We start from the raw sequence: 20,477 nt of genomic DNA, 5'->3' as shown, positions 1-20,477 counted from the left end.
GAAACATGATTTAATTTACTTTGGTTTACTATTTAGATGTTATTCAAAAATAAATGGAGAGCGAGTAAATTTTTTATAGTTATATTTATTTTACAACAGAATCTTTTAGTTAGCGTACACAACTGTAAACCTGTAAACGGATAGCAAAAAAATATGTCAATTATTTAAACCCCTTACATAATAGGTATGTGTTTTTTTGATTTAGTTTGTTCTTAAGTAGGACAAATAAGTAGTTGTTGAAAATTGAAATTTTAGAAAATGTTTTCAATCTTTTGATTACTTTCATATTTTATATTGTTTTTAAATATTTGAGTATTCTTTATATTGTCTTAATTTACTATAATTAAAATATTTTTTCAACTTATTTAGTAATATTAATTACAATATCTAATTTATTAACCATTTCTGTTAACAGACAAGGATGGAATGGATTTAAAGCATATACTTGAAAACTATTCTAAAAATAAGCTGCGACTATTTTAAAAAATAGTTTATTATTTCTCGTTTTCTTTTAATCATTATGCTCGTTGGTATTTTTTTTTTTTTTATTTTTTTTTTTTTTTTGGTTTGGGTCAGTTAGTTATTTGTTGATGTTTGACAATGCTAAAAATATTCAAAAACGTTCTCAATCTTTAGATTGCTTTTAAATATTCAACCATTCTATAACTTGATAAAATTTTCTTTACTATACATTTAATTTAAACTTATATATTTTTATTACAATCTCTAATTTATTAATCGTTTCTGTTAACGGACAACAAGAATAAAATTAATGTTGATGGTATGTACGAAAATAATTCAAAAGATAAGCAGCGAACATAAAAAAAAATTAATTAACATATTAGTCGATAAAAAACCAAATTCTACTTTTTGTTTGTGTTTTCATTTTTAGGTTTAAAATTATCAATTATCTGAAACAACCTTTTTCAACTCTTGAACTATTTCAATATAAGCATGGTTATATTTTATGGACGTAAAAAAGTTTGGAATGTTTTTAAAATAATCATAATATCATTTATAAGAACATGTATCAAAATCATACTAGCTTTCATCGTGAGGAAATTTATTCTTAGACTTCTGATTGTTTTATTACAGAATATCAAGATGACGGCTTAATAAATTGGGTAAAAGGCAAAATTAGCAATGATAAAGGTAAGAAATTCAATTATAACAAAACCTATTTGGGTGGTGGTATTTCTCTATATAATAAGCATATGAAATTAAAAAAAAAAACCACCACTGTAAAAAGATCATATATTATTTAATAAACGCAAACAATTCATAACAAGTTAGTCTACAAGTTGTGTTTGATGTAAAATAATAATTATATAATTTTCTTTGAGCAGTAGTTGTTACGTTCTGCCGATGGTGCATGGTAGCTCAGTTGGCTAAGTTTACACAGTCCAGTAAAATGTTGAGATCTCTCTTTATACGTGGGCTTAAATCCCGTATATATTCGATCAAAATTGAGTTCAATAATCCTTAATTGTTGGATAGCTTTGTAATAGATAAATTGCGATTATTAATTAATGTGGCTCAACTCTTCTATAGCGATAAACTAAAGTTAAAGTTATCTTACGCTGTTGGAAGTCGACGACTTTATTGAGTTAAACATGTTTTAATTTACTTTGGTTTACTATTTGAATATTGTTTAAAAAATAAAAGAAAAGTGTGTATAAAATTTATAGTTATATTTCTTTTTACAACAGAAACTTTTATTCAGCGTACAAAACTGTAAACCTATTAGTAAACGGATAGCAAAAAAATATTTCAATTGTTTAAACCCCTTTGATAATAGGTATGTGTTTTCTTGATTTAGTTTGTTCTTAAGTAGGACAAATAAGTAATTGATCAATATTGAAATTTAAAAAAATGTTTTCAATCTTTTGATTACTTTCATATTTTATATATTTTTTTTATTTGTAGTGTTTGTTCTTTATATTGTCATAATTTATTATACAGTAATTGATATATTCTTTTAACTTATTTAGGCCTAGTATTTTTATATCAATATATAATTTGATTGATATTTCTGTTAACAGACAAGGATGGAATGGATTTAAAGCATATACTTGAAAATTACTTTAAAGGTAAGCTGCGACTATTCTTTAAAATAGTTTATTATTTCTCGTTTTTTCTAATCATTATGCTCAGTGGTATTTTTTTATATTTATTTTGGTTTTGGTTTGGGTCAGTTAGTTAATTGTTGATTTTTTGACAATGCTGAAAATGGTCAAAAACGTTTTCAATCTGTAGATTGTTTTTACATTTCTTTTAAATATTCAAACATTCTATAACTTGATTAAATTTTCTTTACTATACATTTAATTTAAACTTATATATTTTTATTACAATCTCTAATTTATTAATCGCTTCTGTTAACAGTCAACAAGAATAAAATTATTTTGATGGTATGTACGAAAATAATTCAAAAGTTAAGCAGCAAACATTATGTAAAAAAGTTTAAATAACGTATCCGATAAAAACCACATTCTACTTTGGGTTTATGTTTTAATTTTTAGGTTTAAAATAATCAATAATTATCTTTAGCAACCATTGCCAACTTTTGAACTATTTAAATATAAGCATGGTTATATTTTATGGACGTAAACAAGTTTGGAATGGATTTAAAAATTATCATAATATCAATTTATAAGAACATGTATCAAAATGATACTAGCTTCTATCGTGAGAAAAGTTATTCTTAGACTTCTGATTGTTTTGTTACAGGATATCAAAATGGCGGTTTAAAGGATTGGATAAATGGCAAAATTAGCAATGATAAAGGTAAGAAATTTAATTATAACAAAACCTTTTTGGGTAGTTTTTTTACTCTGAATAATATGCATATAAAATTAAAACAAAACCACCACTGTAGAAAGATCGTATATTTTTTTAATAAATGCAAACAATTCATAACAAGTTACGTCTATAAGTTGTGATTGTTGTAAAATAATAATTATATAATTATCTTTAAGCTATAGTTGTTACGTTCTGCGGATGGTGCATGGAAGCTCAGTTGGCTAAAACTTTAAACGGTCCAGTAAAATGTTGAGATCTCTCTACAAACGCGGGTTTAAATCCCGTATATATTCGATCAAAATTAAGTTCAACAATCCTTATGTGTTGGATAGCTTTGTAATACAGTAGATAAATTGAGATTATTAATTGATGTAGCTTAACTCTTCTATAGGGATAACCTTAAGTTAAAGTTATCTTACGCTCTTGGAAGTCGACGACTTTATTGAGTGAAACATGTTTTAATTTACTTTGGTTTACTATTTAGATGTTATTTAAAAATAAATGGAGAGCGAGTAAATTATTTATAGTTATATTTATTTTACAACAGAATCTTTTAGTTAGCGTACACAACTGTAAACCTGTAAACGGATAGCAAAAAATATGTCAATTATTTAAACCCCTTACATAATAGGTATGTGTTTTCTTGATTTAGTTTGTTCTTAAGTCGGACAAATAAGTAGTTGTTGAAAATTGAAATTTTAGAAAATGTTTTCTATCTTTTGATTACTTTCATATTTTATATTGTTTTTAAATATTTTAGTATTCTTTATATTGTCTTAATTTACTATAATTAAAATATTTTTTCAACTTATTTAGTAATATTTATTACAATATCTAATTTATTAACCATTTCTGTTAACAGACAAGGATGGAATGGATTTAAAGCATATACTTGAAAACTATTCTAAAAATAAGCTGCGACTATTTAAAAAAATAGTTTATTATTTCTCGTTTTCTTTTAATCATTATGCTCATTGGTTTTTTGTTTTTTTTTTGTTTGGGGCAGTTAGTTATTTGTTGATGTTTGACAATGCTAAAAATTTTCAAAAACGTTCTCAATCTTTCGATTGTTCTTACATTGCTTTTAAATATTCAAACATTCTATAACCTGATTAAATTTTCTTTACAATACATTTAATTTAAACTTATATATTTGTATTACAATCTCTAATTTATTAATCGTTTCTGTTAACAGACAACAAGAATAAAATTAATGTTGATGGTATGTACGAAAATAATTCAAAAGATAAGCAGCGAACATAACAAAAAAATAATTAACATATCAGTCGATAAAAAAACAAATTCTACTTTTTGTTTGTGTTTTAATTTTTAGGTTTAAAATTATCAATTATCTTAAACAACCTTTGTCAACTCTTGAATTATTTCAATATAAGCATGGTTATATTTTATGAACGTAAAAAAGTTTGGAATGTTTTAAAAAAATAATCATAATATCATTTATAAGAACATGTATCAAAATCATACTAACTTTTATCGTGAGGAAATTTACTCTTAGACTTCTGATTGTTTTATTACAGAATATCAAGATGACGGCTTAATAAATTGGGTAAAAGGCAAAATAAGCAATGATAAAGGTAAGAAATTCAATTATAACAAAACCTATTTGGGTGGTGTTATTTCTCTAAATAATAAGCATATGAAATTTAAAAAAAACCACCACTGTAAAAAGATCATATATTTTTTTAATAAATGCAAACAATTCATAACAAGTTAGTCTACAAGTTGTGTTTGATGTAAAATAATAATTATATAATTTTCTTGAGCAGTAGTTGTTACGTTCTGCCGATGGTGCATGGTAGCTCAGTTGGCTAAGTTTACACAGTCCAGTAAAATGTTGAGATCTCTCTCTATACGCGGGCTTAAATCCCGTATATATTCGATCAAAATTGAGTTCAATAATCCTTAATTGTTGGATAGCTTTGTAATAGATAAATTGAGATTATTAATTAATGTGGCTCAATTCTTCTATAGCGATAACCTAAAGTTAAAGTTATATTACGCTGTTGGAAGTCGACGACTTTATTGAGTTAAACATGTTTTTATTTACTTTGGTTTACTATTTGAATATTGTTTTAAAATAAAAGAAAAGTGTGTATAAAATTTATAGTTATATTTATTTTTACAACAGAAACTTTTATTCAGCGTACAAAACTGTAAACCTATTAGTAAACGGATAGCAAAAAAATATTTCAATTGTTTAAACCCCTTAGATAATAGGTATGTGTTTTCTTGATTTAGTTTTTTCTTAAGTAGGACAAATAAGTAATTGATCAATATTGAAATTAAAAAAAAATGTTTTCAATCTTTTGATTACTTTCATATTTTATATATTTTTTTAATTTGTAGTGTTCTTTATATTGTCATAATTTACTATACAGTAATTGATATATTTTTTTAACTCTTTTAGGCCTAGTAATTTTATCACAATATTTAATTTGATTGATATTTCTGTTAACAGACAAGGATGGAATGGATTTAAAGCATATACTTGAAAATTACTTTAAAGGTAAGCTGCGACTATTCTTTAAAATAGTTTATCATTTCTCGTTTTCTTCTAATCATTATGCTCAGTGGTATTTTTTTTTAAATTATTTTGGTTTTGATTGTATCAATTAGTTAATTGTTGATTTTTGACAATGCTAAAAATTGTCAAAAACGTTTTCAATCTGTAGATTGGGTTTACAGTTCTTTTAAATATTCAAACATTCTATAACTTGATTAAATTTTCTTTACTATACATTTAATTTAAACTTATATATTTTTATTACAATCTCTAATTTATTAATCGCTTCTGTTAACAGACAACAAGAATAAAATTATTTTGATGGTATGTACGAAAATAATTCAAAAGTTAAGCAGCAAACATTATGTTAAAAAAAGTTTAAATAACGTATCCGATAAAAACCACATTCTACTTTGGGTTTATGTTTTAATTTTTAGGTTTAAAATAATCAATAATTATCTTTAGCAACCTTTGCCAACTTTTGAACTATTTAAATATAAGCATGGTTATATTTTATAGACGTAAAAAAGTTTGGAATGGATTTAAAAAATTATCATAATATCATTAATAAGAACATGTATCAAAATCATAGTACCTTCTATCGTGAGGAAAGTTATTCTCAGACTTCTGATTGTTTTATTACAGGATATCAAAATGGCGGTTTAAAGGATTGGATAAATGGCAAAATTAGCAATGAAAAAGGTAAGAAATTCAATTATAACAAAACCTATTTGGGTAGTTTTATTACTCTGAATAATATGCATATAAAATTAAAACAAAACCACCACTGTAGAAAGATTATATATTTTTTTTAATAAATGTAAACAATTTATAACAATTTACGTCTACAAGTTGTGATTGATGTAAAATAATAATTATATAATTATCTTTGAGCTATAGTTGTTACGTTCTGCGAATAGTGCATGGAAGCTCAGTTGGCTAAAACTTTTTACGGTCCAGTAAAATGTTGAGATCTCTCTACAAACGCGGGTTTAAATCCCGTAGATATTCGATCAAAATTAAGTTCAACAATCCTTATGTGTTGGATAGCTTTGTAATAGATAAATTGAGATTATTAATTGATGTAGCTTAACTCTTCTATAGGGATAACCTTAAGTTAAAGTTATCTTACGCTCTTGGAAGTCGACGACTTTATTGAGTGAAACATGTTTTAATTTACTTTGGTTTACTATTTAGATGTTGTTTTAAAAATAAATGGAGAGCGAGTAAAATATTTATAGTTATATTTATTTTACAACAGAAACTTTTATTTAGCGTACACAACTGTAAACCTGTAAACGGATAGCATAAAATATGTCAAATATTTAAACCCCTTACATAATAGGTATGTGTTTTCTTGATTTAGTTTGTTCTTAAGTAGGACAAATAAGTCGTTGTTGAATATTGAAATTTTAAAAAAGGTTTTCAATTTTTGATAACTTTCATATTTTATATTGTTTGTTTTTTTAATATTTGAGTATTCTTTATATTGTCTTCATTTACTATGATTAAAATATTTTTTCAACTTATTTAGTAATATGTATTACAATATCTAATTTATTAAACATTTCTGTTAACAGACAAGGATAGAATGGATTAAAAGGATATACTTAATACCCCCGCCGCAGCAAACCTGCAGACTAAGCGAATTTCCATATACACAGCTGGAATTCCACTAAATTGTTCCCTTAAAATTGTCAGATTTATTTCCTATTTAAACATCATTAATATTAATGAGTACTTAGGTTTGCTGCTACAGGGAAGAAAATAGGGGGTTTTTATTGAGATATTAATAGTTCAGTATGAAGTAAACAAAATTTCAAAATTTCATTAATATATGTCCATACACAAGCAAGCTACAAACACTGTATTTATTCTCCATAAGAATAACATGGTAATTTTAAATTTACATTATTTTGCAATTTTTCCGTAACCGTTAGGCATGCAACAATGCTTCAATATACTAAATTATTTGTTTTTTTGAGCTCTACAAAATGGTTTAGAAAGAAATTGCAAAATGTTATGTTTTCAGGGTGAAAAATTAGAAAAACCCACTTTTACCCCATAAAACCCCCCATAAACCCCTGTTCCCATAGTCCGATCATGCTGGTTCGCGAACTCGTTCAAATAAATGTAGGTTTACATGTTTATACCAAATTTCATCAAAATCGGACCATTTTTGCTCGAGTTATCGCGCTAACGGACACATATATAAATATATATATATATATATATATATAAATATATATATATATATATATGAATTTGAACGGATGGTGTTTTTGGCCTCTGGGGACCTCAAAACGAAAAACTAAATTGGTCCCGGGTGCAGATCTTACCATGAGACCTACGGTAATAGCTTATTCCCTATAAGGGAAATTCGCTAAAAACTATATTAAAAATAAGCTGCAACTATTCTAAAAAATAGTTTATTATTTCTCGTTTTCTTCTAATCATTATGCTCATTGGTATTTTTTTTTTTTTTGGGTCAGTTAGTTAATTGTTGATTTTTGACAATGCTAAAAATTAAAAAAAACGTTCTCAATCTTTCGATTGTTCTTACATTGCTTTTAAATATTCAAACACTCTATTACTTGATTAAATTTTCTTTACTCATTGGTATGTACGAAAATAATTCAAAAGATAAGCAGCAAACATAAAAAAAAATTAATTAACATATCAGTCGATAAAAAACCAAATTCTACTTTTTGTTTGTGTTTTAATTTTTTGGTTTAAAATTATCAATTATCTTAAACAACCTTTGTCAACTCTTGAACTATTTCAATATAAGCATGGTTATATTTTATGAACGTAAAAAAGTTTGGAATGTTTTAAAAAAATAATCATAATATCATTTATAAGAACGTGTATCAAAATCATACTAGCTATTATCGTGAGGAAATTTATTCTTAGACTTCTGATTGTTTTATTACAGAATATCAAGATGACGGCTTAATAAATTGGGTAAAAGGCAAAATTAGCAATGATAAAGGTAAGAAATTCAATTATAACTAACCTATTTGGGTGGTTTTATTTCTCTGAATAATAAGCATATGAAATTAAAACAAAACCACCACTGTAAAAAAGATCATATATTTTTTTATAAATACAAATAATTCATTACAAGTTAGTCTACAAGTTGTGTTTGATGTAAAATAATAATTATATAATTATCTTTGAGCAGTAGTTGTTACGTTCTACCGATGGTGCATGGTAGCTCAGATGGCTGAGACTTTACACAGTCCAGTAAAATGTTGAGATCTCTCTTTATACGTGGGCTTAAATCCCGTATATATTCGATCAAAATTGAGTTCAATAATCCTTAATTGTTGGATAGCTTTGTAATAGATAAATTGAGATTATTAATTAATGTGGCTCAACTCTTCTATAGCGATAACCTAAAGTTAAAGTTATATTACGCTGTTGGAAGTCGACGACTTTATTGATTTAAACATGTTTTAATTTACTTTGGTTTACTATTTGAATATTGTTTTAAAATAAAAGAAAAGTGTGTATAAAATCTATAGTTATATTTATTTTTACAACAGAAACTTTTATTCATCGTTACAAAACTGTAAACCTATTAGTAAACGGATAGCAAAAAAAAGTTTCAATTGTTTAAACCCCTTAGATAATAGGTATGCGTTTTCTTGATTTAGTTTGTTCTTAAGTAGGACAAATAAGTAATTGATCAATAATGAAATTAAAAAAAAATGTTTTCATCTTTTGATTACTTTCATATTTTATATATTTTTTTTTATTTGTAGTGTTCTTTATATTGTCATAATTTACTATACAGTAATTGATATATTTTTTTAACTTATTTAGGCCTAGTAATTTTATTACAATATTTAATTTGATTGATATTTCTGTTAACAGACAAGGATGGAATGGATTTAAAGCATATACTTGAAAATTACTTTAAAGGTAAGCTGCGACTATTCTTTAAAATAGTTTATTATTTCTCGTTTTCTTCTAATCATTATGCTCAGTGGTATTTTTTTTATATTTATTTTGGTTTTGGTTTGGGTCAGTTAGTTAATTGTTGATTTTTGACAATGCAGAAAATTGTCAAAAACGTTTTCAATCTGTAGATTGTTTTTACATTTCTTTTAAATATTTAAACATTCTATAACTTGATTAATTTTTTTTTAACATACGTAAATTTAAACTTATATATTTTTATTACAATCTCTAATTTATTAATCGGTTCTGTTAACAGACAACAAGAATAAAATTATTTCGATGGTATGTACGAAAATAATTCAAAAGTTAAGCAGCAAACATTATGTAAAAAAAAGTTTAAATAACGTATCCGATAAAAACCACATTCTACTTTGGGTTTATGTTTTAATTTGTAGGTTTAAAATAATCAATAATTATCTTTAGCAACCTTTGCCAACTTTTAACTATTTAAATATAAGCATGGTTATATTTTATAGACGTAAACAAGTTTGGAATGGATTTAAAAATTATCATAATATCATTTATAAGTACATGTATCAAAATGATGCTAGCTTCTATCGTGAGAAAGGTTATTCTAAGACTTCTGATTGTTTTATTACAGGATATCAAAATGGCGGTTTAAAGGATTGGATAAATGGCAAAATTAGCAATGATAAAGGTAAGAAATTCAATTATAACAAAACCTTTTTGGGTAGTTTTTTTACTCTGAATAATAAGCATATAAAATTAAAACAAAACCACCATGGTAGAAAGATCATATATTTTTTTAATAAATGCAAACAATTCATAACAAGTTACGTCTACAAGTTGTGATTGATGTAAAATAATAATTATATAATTATCTTTGAGCTATAGTTGTTACGTTCTGCGGATGGTGCATGGAAGCTCAGTTGGCTAAAACTTCATACGGTCCAGTAAAATGTTGAGATCTCTCTACAAACGCGGGTTTAAATCCCGTAGATATCCGATCGAAATTGAGTTCAATAATCCTCAATTGTTGGAAAGCTTTGTAATAGATAAATTGAGCTCATTAATTAATGTGGCTCAACTCTTCTATAGCGATAACCTAAAGTTAAAGTTATCTTATGCTGTTGGAAGTCAACGACTTTATTGAGTTAAACATGTTCTAATTTACTTTGGTTTGCTATTTAAATATTGTTTTAAAAATAAAAGAAAAGTGTGTAGAATATTTATAGTTATATTTATTTTTACAACCGAAACTTTTATTTAGCGTACACAACTGTAAACCTGTAAACGGATAGCAAAAAAATATGTCAATTATTTAAACCCCTTACATAATAGGTATGTGTTTTCTTGATTAAGTTTGTTCTTAAGTAGGACAAATAAGTAGTTGTTGAAAATTGAAATTTTAGAAAATGTTTTCAATCTTTTGATTAATTTCATATTTTATATTGTTTTTAAATATTTGAGTATTCTTTATATTGTCCTAATTTACTATAATTAAAATATTTTTTCAACTTATTTAGTAATATTTATTACAATATCTAATTTATTAAACATTTCTGTTAACAGACAAGGATGGAAAGGATTTAAAGCATATACTTGAAAACTATTCTAATAATAAGCTGCGACTATTTTAAAAAACAGTTTATTATTTCTCGTTTTCTTCTAATCATTATGCTCATTGGTATATTTTTTTTGTTTTGGTTTGGGTCAGTTAGTTATTTGTTGATGTTTGACAATGCTAAAAATTTTCAAAAACGTTCTCAATCTTTGGATTGTTCTTACATTGCTTTTAAATATTCAAACATTCTATAACTTGATTAAATATTGTTTACTATACATTTAATTTAAACTTATATATTTTTATTACAATCTCTAATTTATTAATCGTTTCTGTTAACAGACAACAAGAATAAAATTTATGTTGATGGTATGTACGAAAATAATTCAAAAGATAAGCAGCGAACATAAAAAAAAAATTAATTAACATATAAGTCGATAAAAAACAAAATTCTACTTTTTGTTTGTGTTTTAATTTTTAGGTTTAAAATTATCAATTATCTTAAACAACCTTTTTCAACTCTTTAACTATTTCAATATAAGCATGGTTATATTTTATGGACGTAAAAAAGTTTGGAATGTTTTTAAAAAATAATCATAATATCATTTATAAGAACATGTATCAAAATCATACTAGCTTTTATCGTGAGGAAATTGATTCTTAGACTTCTGATTGTTTTATTACAGAATATCAAGATGACGGCTTAATAAATTGGGTAAAAGGCAAAATTAGCAATGATAAAGGTAAGAAATTCAATTATAACAAAACCTATTTGGGTGGTGTTATTTCTCTAAATAACAAGCATATGAAATTTTAAAAAAACCACCACTCTAAAAAGATCATATATTTTTGTAATAAATGCAAACAATTCATAACAAGTTAGTCTTCAAGTTGTGTTTGATGTAAAATAATAATTATATAATTATCTTTGAGCAGTAGTTGTTACGTTCTGCCGATGGTGCATAGTAGCTAAGTTGGCTAAGACTTTACACAGTCCAGTAAAATGTTGAGATCTCTCTACATACGCAGGCTTAAATCCCGTATATATTCGATCAAAATTGAGTTCAATAATCCTTAATTGTTGGATAGCTTTGTAATAGATAAATTGAGCTCATTAATTAATGTGGCTCAACTCTTCTATAGCGATAACCTAAAGTTAAAGTTATCTTATGCTGTTGGAAGTCAACGACTTTATTGAGTTAAACATGTTCTAATTTACTTTGGTTTGCTATTTAAATATTGTTTTAAAAATAAAAGAAAAGTGTGTAGAATATTTATAGTTATATTTAATTTTACAACCGAAACTTTTATTCAGCTTACAGAAGTGTAAACCTATTAGTAAACGGATAGCAAAACAATATTTCAATTGTTTAAACCCCTTTAGATAATATGTATGAGATTTCTTGATTTAGTTTGTTCTTAAGTAGGACAAATAAGTAATTGCTCAATATTGAATAAAAAAAATGTTTTCAATCTTTTGATTACTTTCATATTTTATATTGTTTTTTTTATATTTGTAGTATTCTTTATATTGTCTTCATTTACTATACAGTAATTGATAAATTTTTTAAACTTATTTAGGCCTAGGAATTTCATTACAATATTTAATTTGATTGATATTTCTGTTAACAGACTTGGATGGAATGGATTTAAAGCGTATACTTGAAAATTATTTTAAAGGTAAGCTGCGACTATTCTTTAAAATAGTTTAGTATTTCTCGTGTTCTTCTAATCATAATGCTCAGTGGTAATTTTGTTATTCATTCTGGTTTTGGTTTGGTTCAATTAGTAAATTGTTGATTTTTGACAATGCTAAAAATTTGAAAAACGTTTTCAATCTGTGGATTGTTCTTACATTGATTTTAAATTTTTAAACATTCTATAACTTGATTAAATGTATTTTATATTACATTTAATTTAAACTTATATATTTTTATTACAATCTCTAATTTATTTATCGTTTCTGTTAACAGACATTAATAATAAAATGAATTTTGATGGCATGTACGAAAATAATTCAAGAGGTAAGTAGCGAACATTATTTTAAACAAATCAAGTGAATTAAATAAACAGTCGAAAAACCCAAATTCTACTTTCGGTTTATGTTTTAACTTTTAGGTTTAAAATAATCTATTATCTTAAACAACCTTTTTCAACTTTTGAACTATTTAAATATAAGCATGGATATATTTTATAGAGACGTAAAAAAATTTCGTTTGTACAGTGTTTAGAAGCCCGTGGAACATCAAATATGTGGATTGGTCCCGCAGTAACATTTTTGGTTTTGGTATCAAAGTAGACCGCAATTGATCAATGTGTCGTTTAACAAGTCGGCCTGATATGTCAAGGGAAACTAGATAGTGTCGAGTTCCCAACTTTTTATTTACTTCTTCAAACTCCCAAACGTTCTTGTTGTTTATGGAGAGACGAACCTGAACTCTCTCCCCCTCGTTGAATGAACGTGCAGATGGAGCATTTCTAGTTGAAGCTTTTTGTACGTTGGGAAAAATGGCATACATTCGTATTCTTAACTTCCTGTGGAGGTAAAGTTCAGCCGGTGATTTGCCACATGCTAGAGGAGTTGCCCGGTACCGCATTAAGATCTTCTGGACCTTTATTGCCATTGGTATGTTTTCCGAAGCTGTGGACTTCAGGCGGTTCTTCAATGTTTGAACAGAGCGTTCTGCTAAGCCGTTTGTTGCTGGATGTCCTGGAGATATGAATATCTGGGAAATGCCATGCAATTTGCAATAAGCTTGGAATGTATCACTTTGAAAAATTGAGGCGTTGTCAGATACCATAACATTCGGGTAGCCGTGTGTAGCGAATATCTGTTCAAGTAGATGTATGGTATTGGAGCTGGATGGTGCATCTTTGATTACTTTTATTTCCGCCCATTTTGATCTAGCATCAATACATACGAGGAAGTTGAAGCCTTAAAACGGTCCTGCGTAGTCAATATGTATTCTTTCCCAGTTCTCTTTTGGAATTTCCCACGGGTGATTTGGAGCTTTGTGCGGATTTGACCGTGTTAGTGCACAATTTTCACATCCTTTCTTAAGATGTTCAATGTCCTTGTCAATATTTGGCCAGTAAACATAGCGCCGTGCTAGCTGTTTCATTTTTGTGATTCCAAGATGACTTTCGTGAAGTTCATTTAGAATCTTGGTTCTAAGTAGTGAAGGAATGTAAACTCTTTCTCCCCGGAAAATAATGTTTTCGACCAAAGTAAAATCAGAATCAATTGAGTTGGTGAGTAGGTCTTTCAAAATCTTAGAGAGCACTGGATCTTTGGCTGTCTCATTCTTGATACTTTCAGCTGTGATTTCATGGCTTGAAATTTGAAAAATGGCTTGGCTGCAGATTTGATGTACCTCTTTTCCAAATTTCTTGTCTTTAGTAAAGTGTGTCTGTGTAAGAGAAGCTCTTGAAAGACAATCCAGGTTTTTTATTTTCCATCCCCTTTTTGAACACCAACTTGTAATTGAAACCTGACAGATATGATGCATATCTCAGTAAACGAGCTGAAGTCATTTGTGGTAGAGCCTTGTCATGCCTGAAGATCCTAGATATGGGCTGATTATCTGTTACAAATTGAAATTGAGTCCCAAATAAGTAATAATAGAAGTGGGAGACACCAAAAACTATGGCCAACGCTTCCCGGTCTAGTTGACTATAGTTACATTCGGCATCAGTGAGTGAACGTGAGGCGTAAGCAATTGGTCTTACAGTACCATCTATTAAGTGGCTAAGAACTGCAGCTAGTCCAGTAGGTGAAGCGTCTGTGGTGAGGACTAACGGTAGTTTTGGATCGAAAGGTACGAGTATCCTGTTGCTGCAGAGCTCAGTTTTAATTCGTTGAAAAACCTTTTCACATTCTGGAGTCCATTCCCATTTCTTATTTTTGCGTAACAAACGTCGCAAAGGAAAAGTGACAGTTGAAGCATCTGGAAAGAAACGAGAGTAGTAAGAAACCATTCCTAAGAATCGTCGTAATTCTTCAACTTTTGATGGACGAGACATTTCTTTAACAGCTTGAACTTTGGTAGGAGATTTCTTTATTTTGTTTAACTCCACCACTCGTCCTAGATATTCTATTTGTTCTTGAAAAAATGAACACTTCTGTTTGTTTATGTGTAAGTCAAAATCTGAAAGTCGTTGAAGACAGGCCTGTAGATTTCTTTTGCACTCATCCATTGTTGAGCCATGGCAAATTATGTCATCAAAGTAGGCCTCGGTTTTAGGCAATCCCTTCAAAATTTGTGTAAGAATTCGGTTGAATTCAGAAGGTGCTGTCTTTATTCCGAAACTTAGACGATTGACACGACATGTTCCACGGTGTGTTGACATTGTCTGGATAATACTGGACTCTTCGTCAACCTTGTGGTGCAGATAAGCTTTGTACGGATCAAGTTTACAAAAGTAACGAAATCCTCTCAAACTATCGAGTACATCGTCAATTTATCGAATAGGATGGTTTGCCTGGACTATTCGTTCATTCACACCACATTTGTAGTTCACACCACAGAGACGAACACTTCCATCTGCCTTAGGTATCACGACTAGTGTTGACCCCCAATCACTTGACGTAACAGGCGAAATGATTCCTTCATTTTTAAGTAAATCTAGTTCCTTGTTGACCTGATCAAAAAGAGCATGAGGTACGTTCCGTTCACGATTGAAAATAGGCTTTGCTCCTGATCGAAGATGTAATGATACTGTAAAGTTTGGAACGCATCCAATTTTTGGCTCGAAAATTGGCACAAATTTTTCAAACAGTTCCTCAACTGAATTTACTGGTTGTAATTGAAGGGTAGTAGCTGGTCGGTTCATTTCAGCGTCAATTTCACACAGTTCAATACCCTCCTCCTCCTCGGATCCATTGGCGCCCTAGAAGTGCATCATGACCTGAAAGGGCGATGTGAAGGTCACCTTTGAACTGTTTACCCTTGTATGATACAGAAACTGATACCTTTCCCTCTGGTTTGATTATGTCTCCAGAGTGAGAAAGGAAAGCTAGCCTTGATGGTTCTACAGGTACGTTCAGATGTAGACGTTCAAAGTCATTCTTCGCAAGGAGAGAAAATTTAGCCCCACTGTCAACTTCAAAACATTGTAATCTTCCATTTATAGTGACAGAAACAATGTACTTGTCTGGATCATATCCAACTTCAAATAAATCTACGACATCAAAGTTCTGGTAGATCGAATCAATTTTGTGCACTCCGTAATCAGAAGAGTCGTCACTAGAATAATTGTCATCATTTGATCCTGAATGTAGGTTGTTGGTTGAATTTAACTTTGATGTTGATTTATTAGTCCTTGACATCAGTGTTGTTATGCAGACCGCAGAGACATGTCCTCGTTTTAAACACTCCCCACATTGGAGTTTATACTTGTGTCTGTTACAATTTGCAGCAACGTGTTTGTTACTTCCACATCTAAGACAGAGGCCTTCTATTCCGAGGACATTGAAGTCAGGTCTTTTGTTATTTGAACGTTGTTTCCAGTTGAGAGATGTCTTGTTGGATGAGCGATTGTTAGAGAACTGGTGGGATCGTCTGGAAGACCTTGTAATTTTGTTCACTCCAGCCGAATCCATATAAAAGTTGTTAGAACATGCATGTTGGTGAAATTCTTTGCTTTCAACCTTTGATGCTTCAAGAGCAATAGCTTTCTCTAGAATGTCATCAAACTTTGTGTAAACGGATTGTAAAAGGTGTTCCCTAAGCCAATTGTCCTTCAATCCTCTTATGAACTGTGCCCGCAAGAAAACATCAGCAATTGACACAGATGTTCCACATTCATCGTTGGAGCATTCAACTGCAAATTCACATTCTTGAAGATCACGTTTGAGGTCGGCCACAAACTCTGAAATTGACTGGTTTTATTTTTGAAAGATATTTAAGAAATAATATTGAGGAACAACAACACTTTTCTTTGGAGTCAATAGTTTCTTGAAGTCATTCAACAGAGTTTCATAATCTAATGATTTGAGTGGCTTGTCTGGGCCCAAAAATGCAGATAGGTTGTTATAATGTTCACTACCTATAGAATTACATAAGAGCTGAGCAATTTTCTTCTTATCAATCAAACCTTTCATTGTATAATAGTTTTCGAAACGTTCTAAATAGCTGGTAAACTTTTCTTGTTTGGCATTGAAGTTTTCGAATGTAGCAACATTTGACATTGTAGATTGACAGCTTTCTTCTCTGGGTTTTCCAATTGATGTAACAATTGTTTGAATTTGAGCTTGAAACATATTTGACATCTCACGTACAAGTGCTTTTGGTTGTTCATTGAATGTCTTTAGAAGTAAGGTAAACTGTTGTGTATCCATTATAGTTTGAACTGTATAAAATATTAATGTATCTTGAAACTAGAAATTGAATGTAATTTTGAAAAGTAAATGTGTTGAATTTTACAGTGGCTAGTTGATTTTCACACTAGACGCCAATTAAAATGACTCTTATTAATTACAAAATAATTAACAAATGCAAGGGGGCCTGGGCCAGCGAACCAAAGGCGAGTCTATATATAAAGCCAAAAGTACCCATGAACTTTTGAGAAAACTACAAGTCACACCCCCATAAACCATATACTTAAAATGTTCGTCATGACGAGAAACCTTGCACAAAATTATCCATTATTTCATAAGTTGCCCTATAAGGTCGTAATTGCTTTCCAAAAGGAACTTTCCATTTACCTAATGTTAAAAATACCTCAGCTGTTATTATTTGTTTGTATTCTGCTTTGTTTATTTCATCTTAACTTAACCAATCAATAGTTTTATTAATACTAATGTAGTAAAATGGGGTGGAGCCCGTGGGTGGGTAACAGCTAGTATTAACTCAACACAAAATATATTTCATGAATGTTTACAAAACAAAAATAATAGAAAAACATATGATAGTAAAAATTGATATTAATGAAATATTGTACAATCTTAAAGAAGTTACAACAGAAATTAAAACAAAACCACCACTGTAAAAGGATCATATTTTTTTGTATGCAAACAATTTATAAGAAGTTACGTCTACAAGTTGTGCTTCATGTAAAATAATAATTATATAATTATCTTTGAGCAGTACTTGTTACGTTCTGCCGACGATGCATGGTAGCTCATCTGGCTATGACCTTTAATACCCTAAAGCATTTTGACCTGTGTATTGAAGAGCTAAATTGATATGATTTATTGTTGTGGCTTTACTCCTCTAGAGGGATAACCTACGGCTAAGGTTATCCTACGCTCTTGGAAGTCGTCTACTTTATTGAGTTTAACAAGGTTAAATTTACTTTCGAAACTATTTAAATATTTTTTGGAATAAATCGAGAGTGAATAGAATGGTTATAGTTATTATTTTAGAAAATTTTTTTTTAAGATGGATCCTTTTATTCAGCGAACAAAAACGTAATGTATTAGTAAACGGATAGCAATAAAATATATCTATTGTTTAAACCGTTTAAAACATTTGAATGTATTTTTATTTAGTTTATAACTAAATAGGTCAAATAGGTAATAGTTGAATATTGATATTATTTTTTTTTATAACAGCTTGTAACTGCGGCTTTGCCTGCGATGGTTTAATCATCATACAGCCTAAGAAATAAACAGATTAGTACAATCTTAATCAAAACAGATGATACAACTGGATGCTTGAAAGTTTCATTATTTTTTTTACTTAATCTTTTTATTGAGGTCTATGTCTTTAGTTCAGTTCTATTACAAATTTTGCAAATAATAATATACCGTAATAATTTTGTATTATAATATAATAATATAATAATTTATTAATTTTTTTATTAATAATATAATATTAATGTTGGGGTTTTGCAAATAATATCTCTATTGCATTCGCCAACTATCACAATAATAGGCTATTATCATTATTTATTGTATACATTACAAAATAATTACGATTGAAAATTCTACAGCGATTAAATTTAAATTAAAACTAAATGAAAACCATCTAACACAATTAATATGTTTAATCTGCGCCTGAGTAACCTTACAACATGAAATCTTGTAACTAAAAATGCCACCACTCTTCAGTTTCCCCAAGGTATAGTTATTTTATATCGCCTCTTATAATGCAGGTAAAGAAACTTTTCCACCAGAACAACTCATTCCAGCAGGCTCATTTTTCCATTTGAATGCTCTGCAGTGTATTCACTCTCTGTCCATTTAATATATTTTTCTAATAATTTGTGTTATCTATAGTCTAGTGTTGCGTCGTATTCCATTCATTTTCAAACACACACCAAGTGTTTCTGTTGAATGCTTATCGCCGAATATTAAATTAAAAACATAAACATAACTCTAAACAATCCTACTTTGACAGTTCTTATTGTGTTTGACAGCATTTGGTTGCTTAGTTCAAATGAGCTGTTATCATAAAGTAATGAAAAGAAATTAATAGTGCTGCCCCCTGATGGTAAACCTTATAACTTTGTAATGCTACTGAATTAATTCCTTCATTAATTTCTTTCTTTAATATAAATACGGATAAGGTTAACAAGTGAATTTCAAAGCTACTTGGGGCAAAGCCCGAAAGGATTGTTTGGATAAGAATATGCTTATACGTTAATAGGAAATCTGAGTTATCAAAATGCCATATCAGCCCAATTTCACAAGTAGTTAATGCTTGATTTAACTTCAAACAAACACACAGACCTTTACATTTAAAATATTAAGTATGATTTTATATTGCTACTAGCAGTTACCCGGCGCGCGTTGCTGGGCTAACAACTATTATTTTAAATTGTAATTTGTTCTTTACGATAAATAATAAAAATGTACATAAAAAAATAGAATATTTATTTGACTTAATTGCCTGTGGATAAAGTTTTGTTTTTGTTTTTTCATTAGGTGTATAGATATATGTTTTTAGCTTTTTATTACATTATCGAATCTATCAAACTTTTCTGTTAGCAGACAATAAGGATGGAATGGATATACATTATTATATGAATGACAAAGACTTGGAATTACACGAAAGCTATTTTTATACTTTTTTTTCTATTACAGGATCTGACGATTGCGGTTTTATGGGCAGTGGAAAACTTGATGTTCCTCCTATAAACTATCTTCAGACCTCAAGAACGCTGTAACTTTCGGGTCAGATTTAACTTCTTCTGAATACAAGGATAATTAGATTACTAGTGTAGTTTTGTAGACAGTATACTGGGTGCTATTGTTCTCTTACTTCCTGTGGTAAATAAAAATAAAGCAATTCGTAAAGAACCTAGTTGTCACTAACCTTTTTACAAATCATCACTATGCCAGTTACATTCTAAGATTTTATTACACATGACAAAAATTAAACCAAACATTCAAAGCATGACAAAAACTGAATATTCTCTGTTGTCAACTAATTATAATTAGCATGATATTTTAATCATTCTATTTTAAAATCTTATTCGCCAACCATAGCAAATAAGATTGGTCATTTTGCATATATCCCTATTGAAATAAGTCTTTCAATTCACTATGAAGTTTATAATCAAAATGCATATTGATTAACTTGTACACCGTACACTATCTATATGATTTATAATATTCTTAAGAAATAATAATCATACATAAAATTACTTGCATTGAAAACAAATTATATGTATGAGGATAATGGCAAAGAGCAGCTTACATGTCTAATGACTATA

At 28.6% G+C, this 20,477-nt stretch overlaps 1 protein-coding gene across 19 annotated transcripts in view; it reads left to right on the top strand.

The window, feature by feature from the left end:
* The window catches only part of LOC128989886 (uncharacterized), a 40,841-nt gene extending 20,780 nt beyond the window's left edge, over nt 1-20,061 (top strand). For 10 of the 19 annotated variants that reach the window (XM_054411997.1, XM_054412008.1, XM_054412000.1 and 7 more), the window contains 13 exons: nt 1,096-1,152; nt 2,043-2,090; nt 2,731-2,787; nt 4,341-4,397; nt 5,282-5,329; nt 5,972-6,028; nt 8,262-8,318; nt 9,206-9,253; nt 9,894-9,950; nt 11,504-11,560; nt 12,450-12,497; nt 12,791-12,841; nt 19,846-20,061. In XM_054411997.1, the coding sequence (XP_054267972.1) occupies nt 1,096-1,152; nt 2,043-2,090; nt 2,731-2,787; nt 4,341-4,397; nt 5,282-5,329; nt 5,972-6,028; nt 8,262-8,318; nt 9,206-9,253; nt 9,894-9,950; nt 11,504-11,560; nt 12,450-12,497; nt 12,791-12,841; nt 19,846-19,928 (725 nt within the window). In that variant the 3' untranslated portion in view covers nt 19,929-20,061. The remainder of the gene's footprint in view (nt 1-1,095; nt 1,153-2,042; nt 2,091-2,730; nt 2,788-4,340; nt 4,398-5,281; nt 5,330-5,971; nt 6,029-8,261; nt 8,319-9,205; nt 9,254-9,893; nt 9,951-11,503; nt 11,561-12,449; nt 12,498-12,790; nt 12,842-19,845) is intronic. The other 9 variants (XM_054412004.1, XM_054412002.1, XM_054411998.1 and 6 more) reach the window with 9 other exon arrangements.
* The last annotated feature ends 416 nt before the right edge of the window (nt 20,062-20,477 follow it).

This window comes from Macrosteles quadrilineatus, unplaced genomic scaffold, assembly GCF_028750875.1.
Source record: "Macrosteles quadrilineatus isolate MER2022 unplaced genomic scaffold, UCM_ALF_1.0 Scaffold_3__2_contigs__length_128488019, whole genome shotgun sequence".
Lineage (NCBI taxonomy): Eukaryota > Metazoa > Arthropoda > Insecta > Hemiptera > Cicadellidae > Macrosteles > Macrosteles quadrilineatus.
The sequence above is the reverse complement of the archived record's forward strand: the minus strand, read 5'-3'. Positions and strand labels throughout refer to the sequence as shown.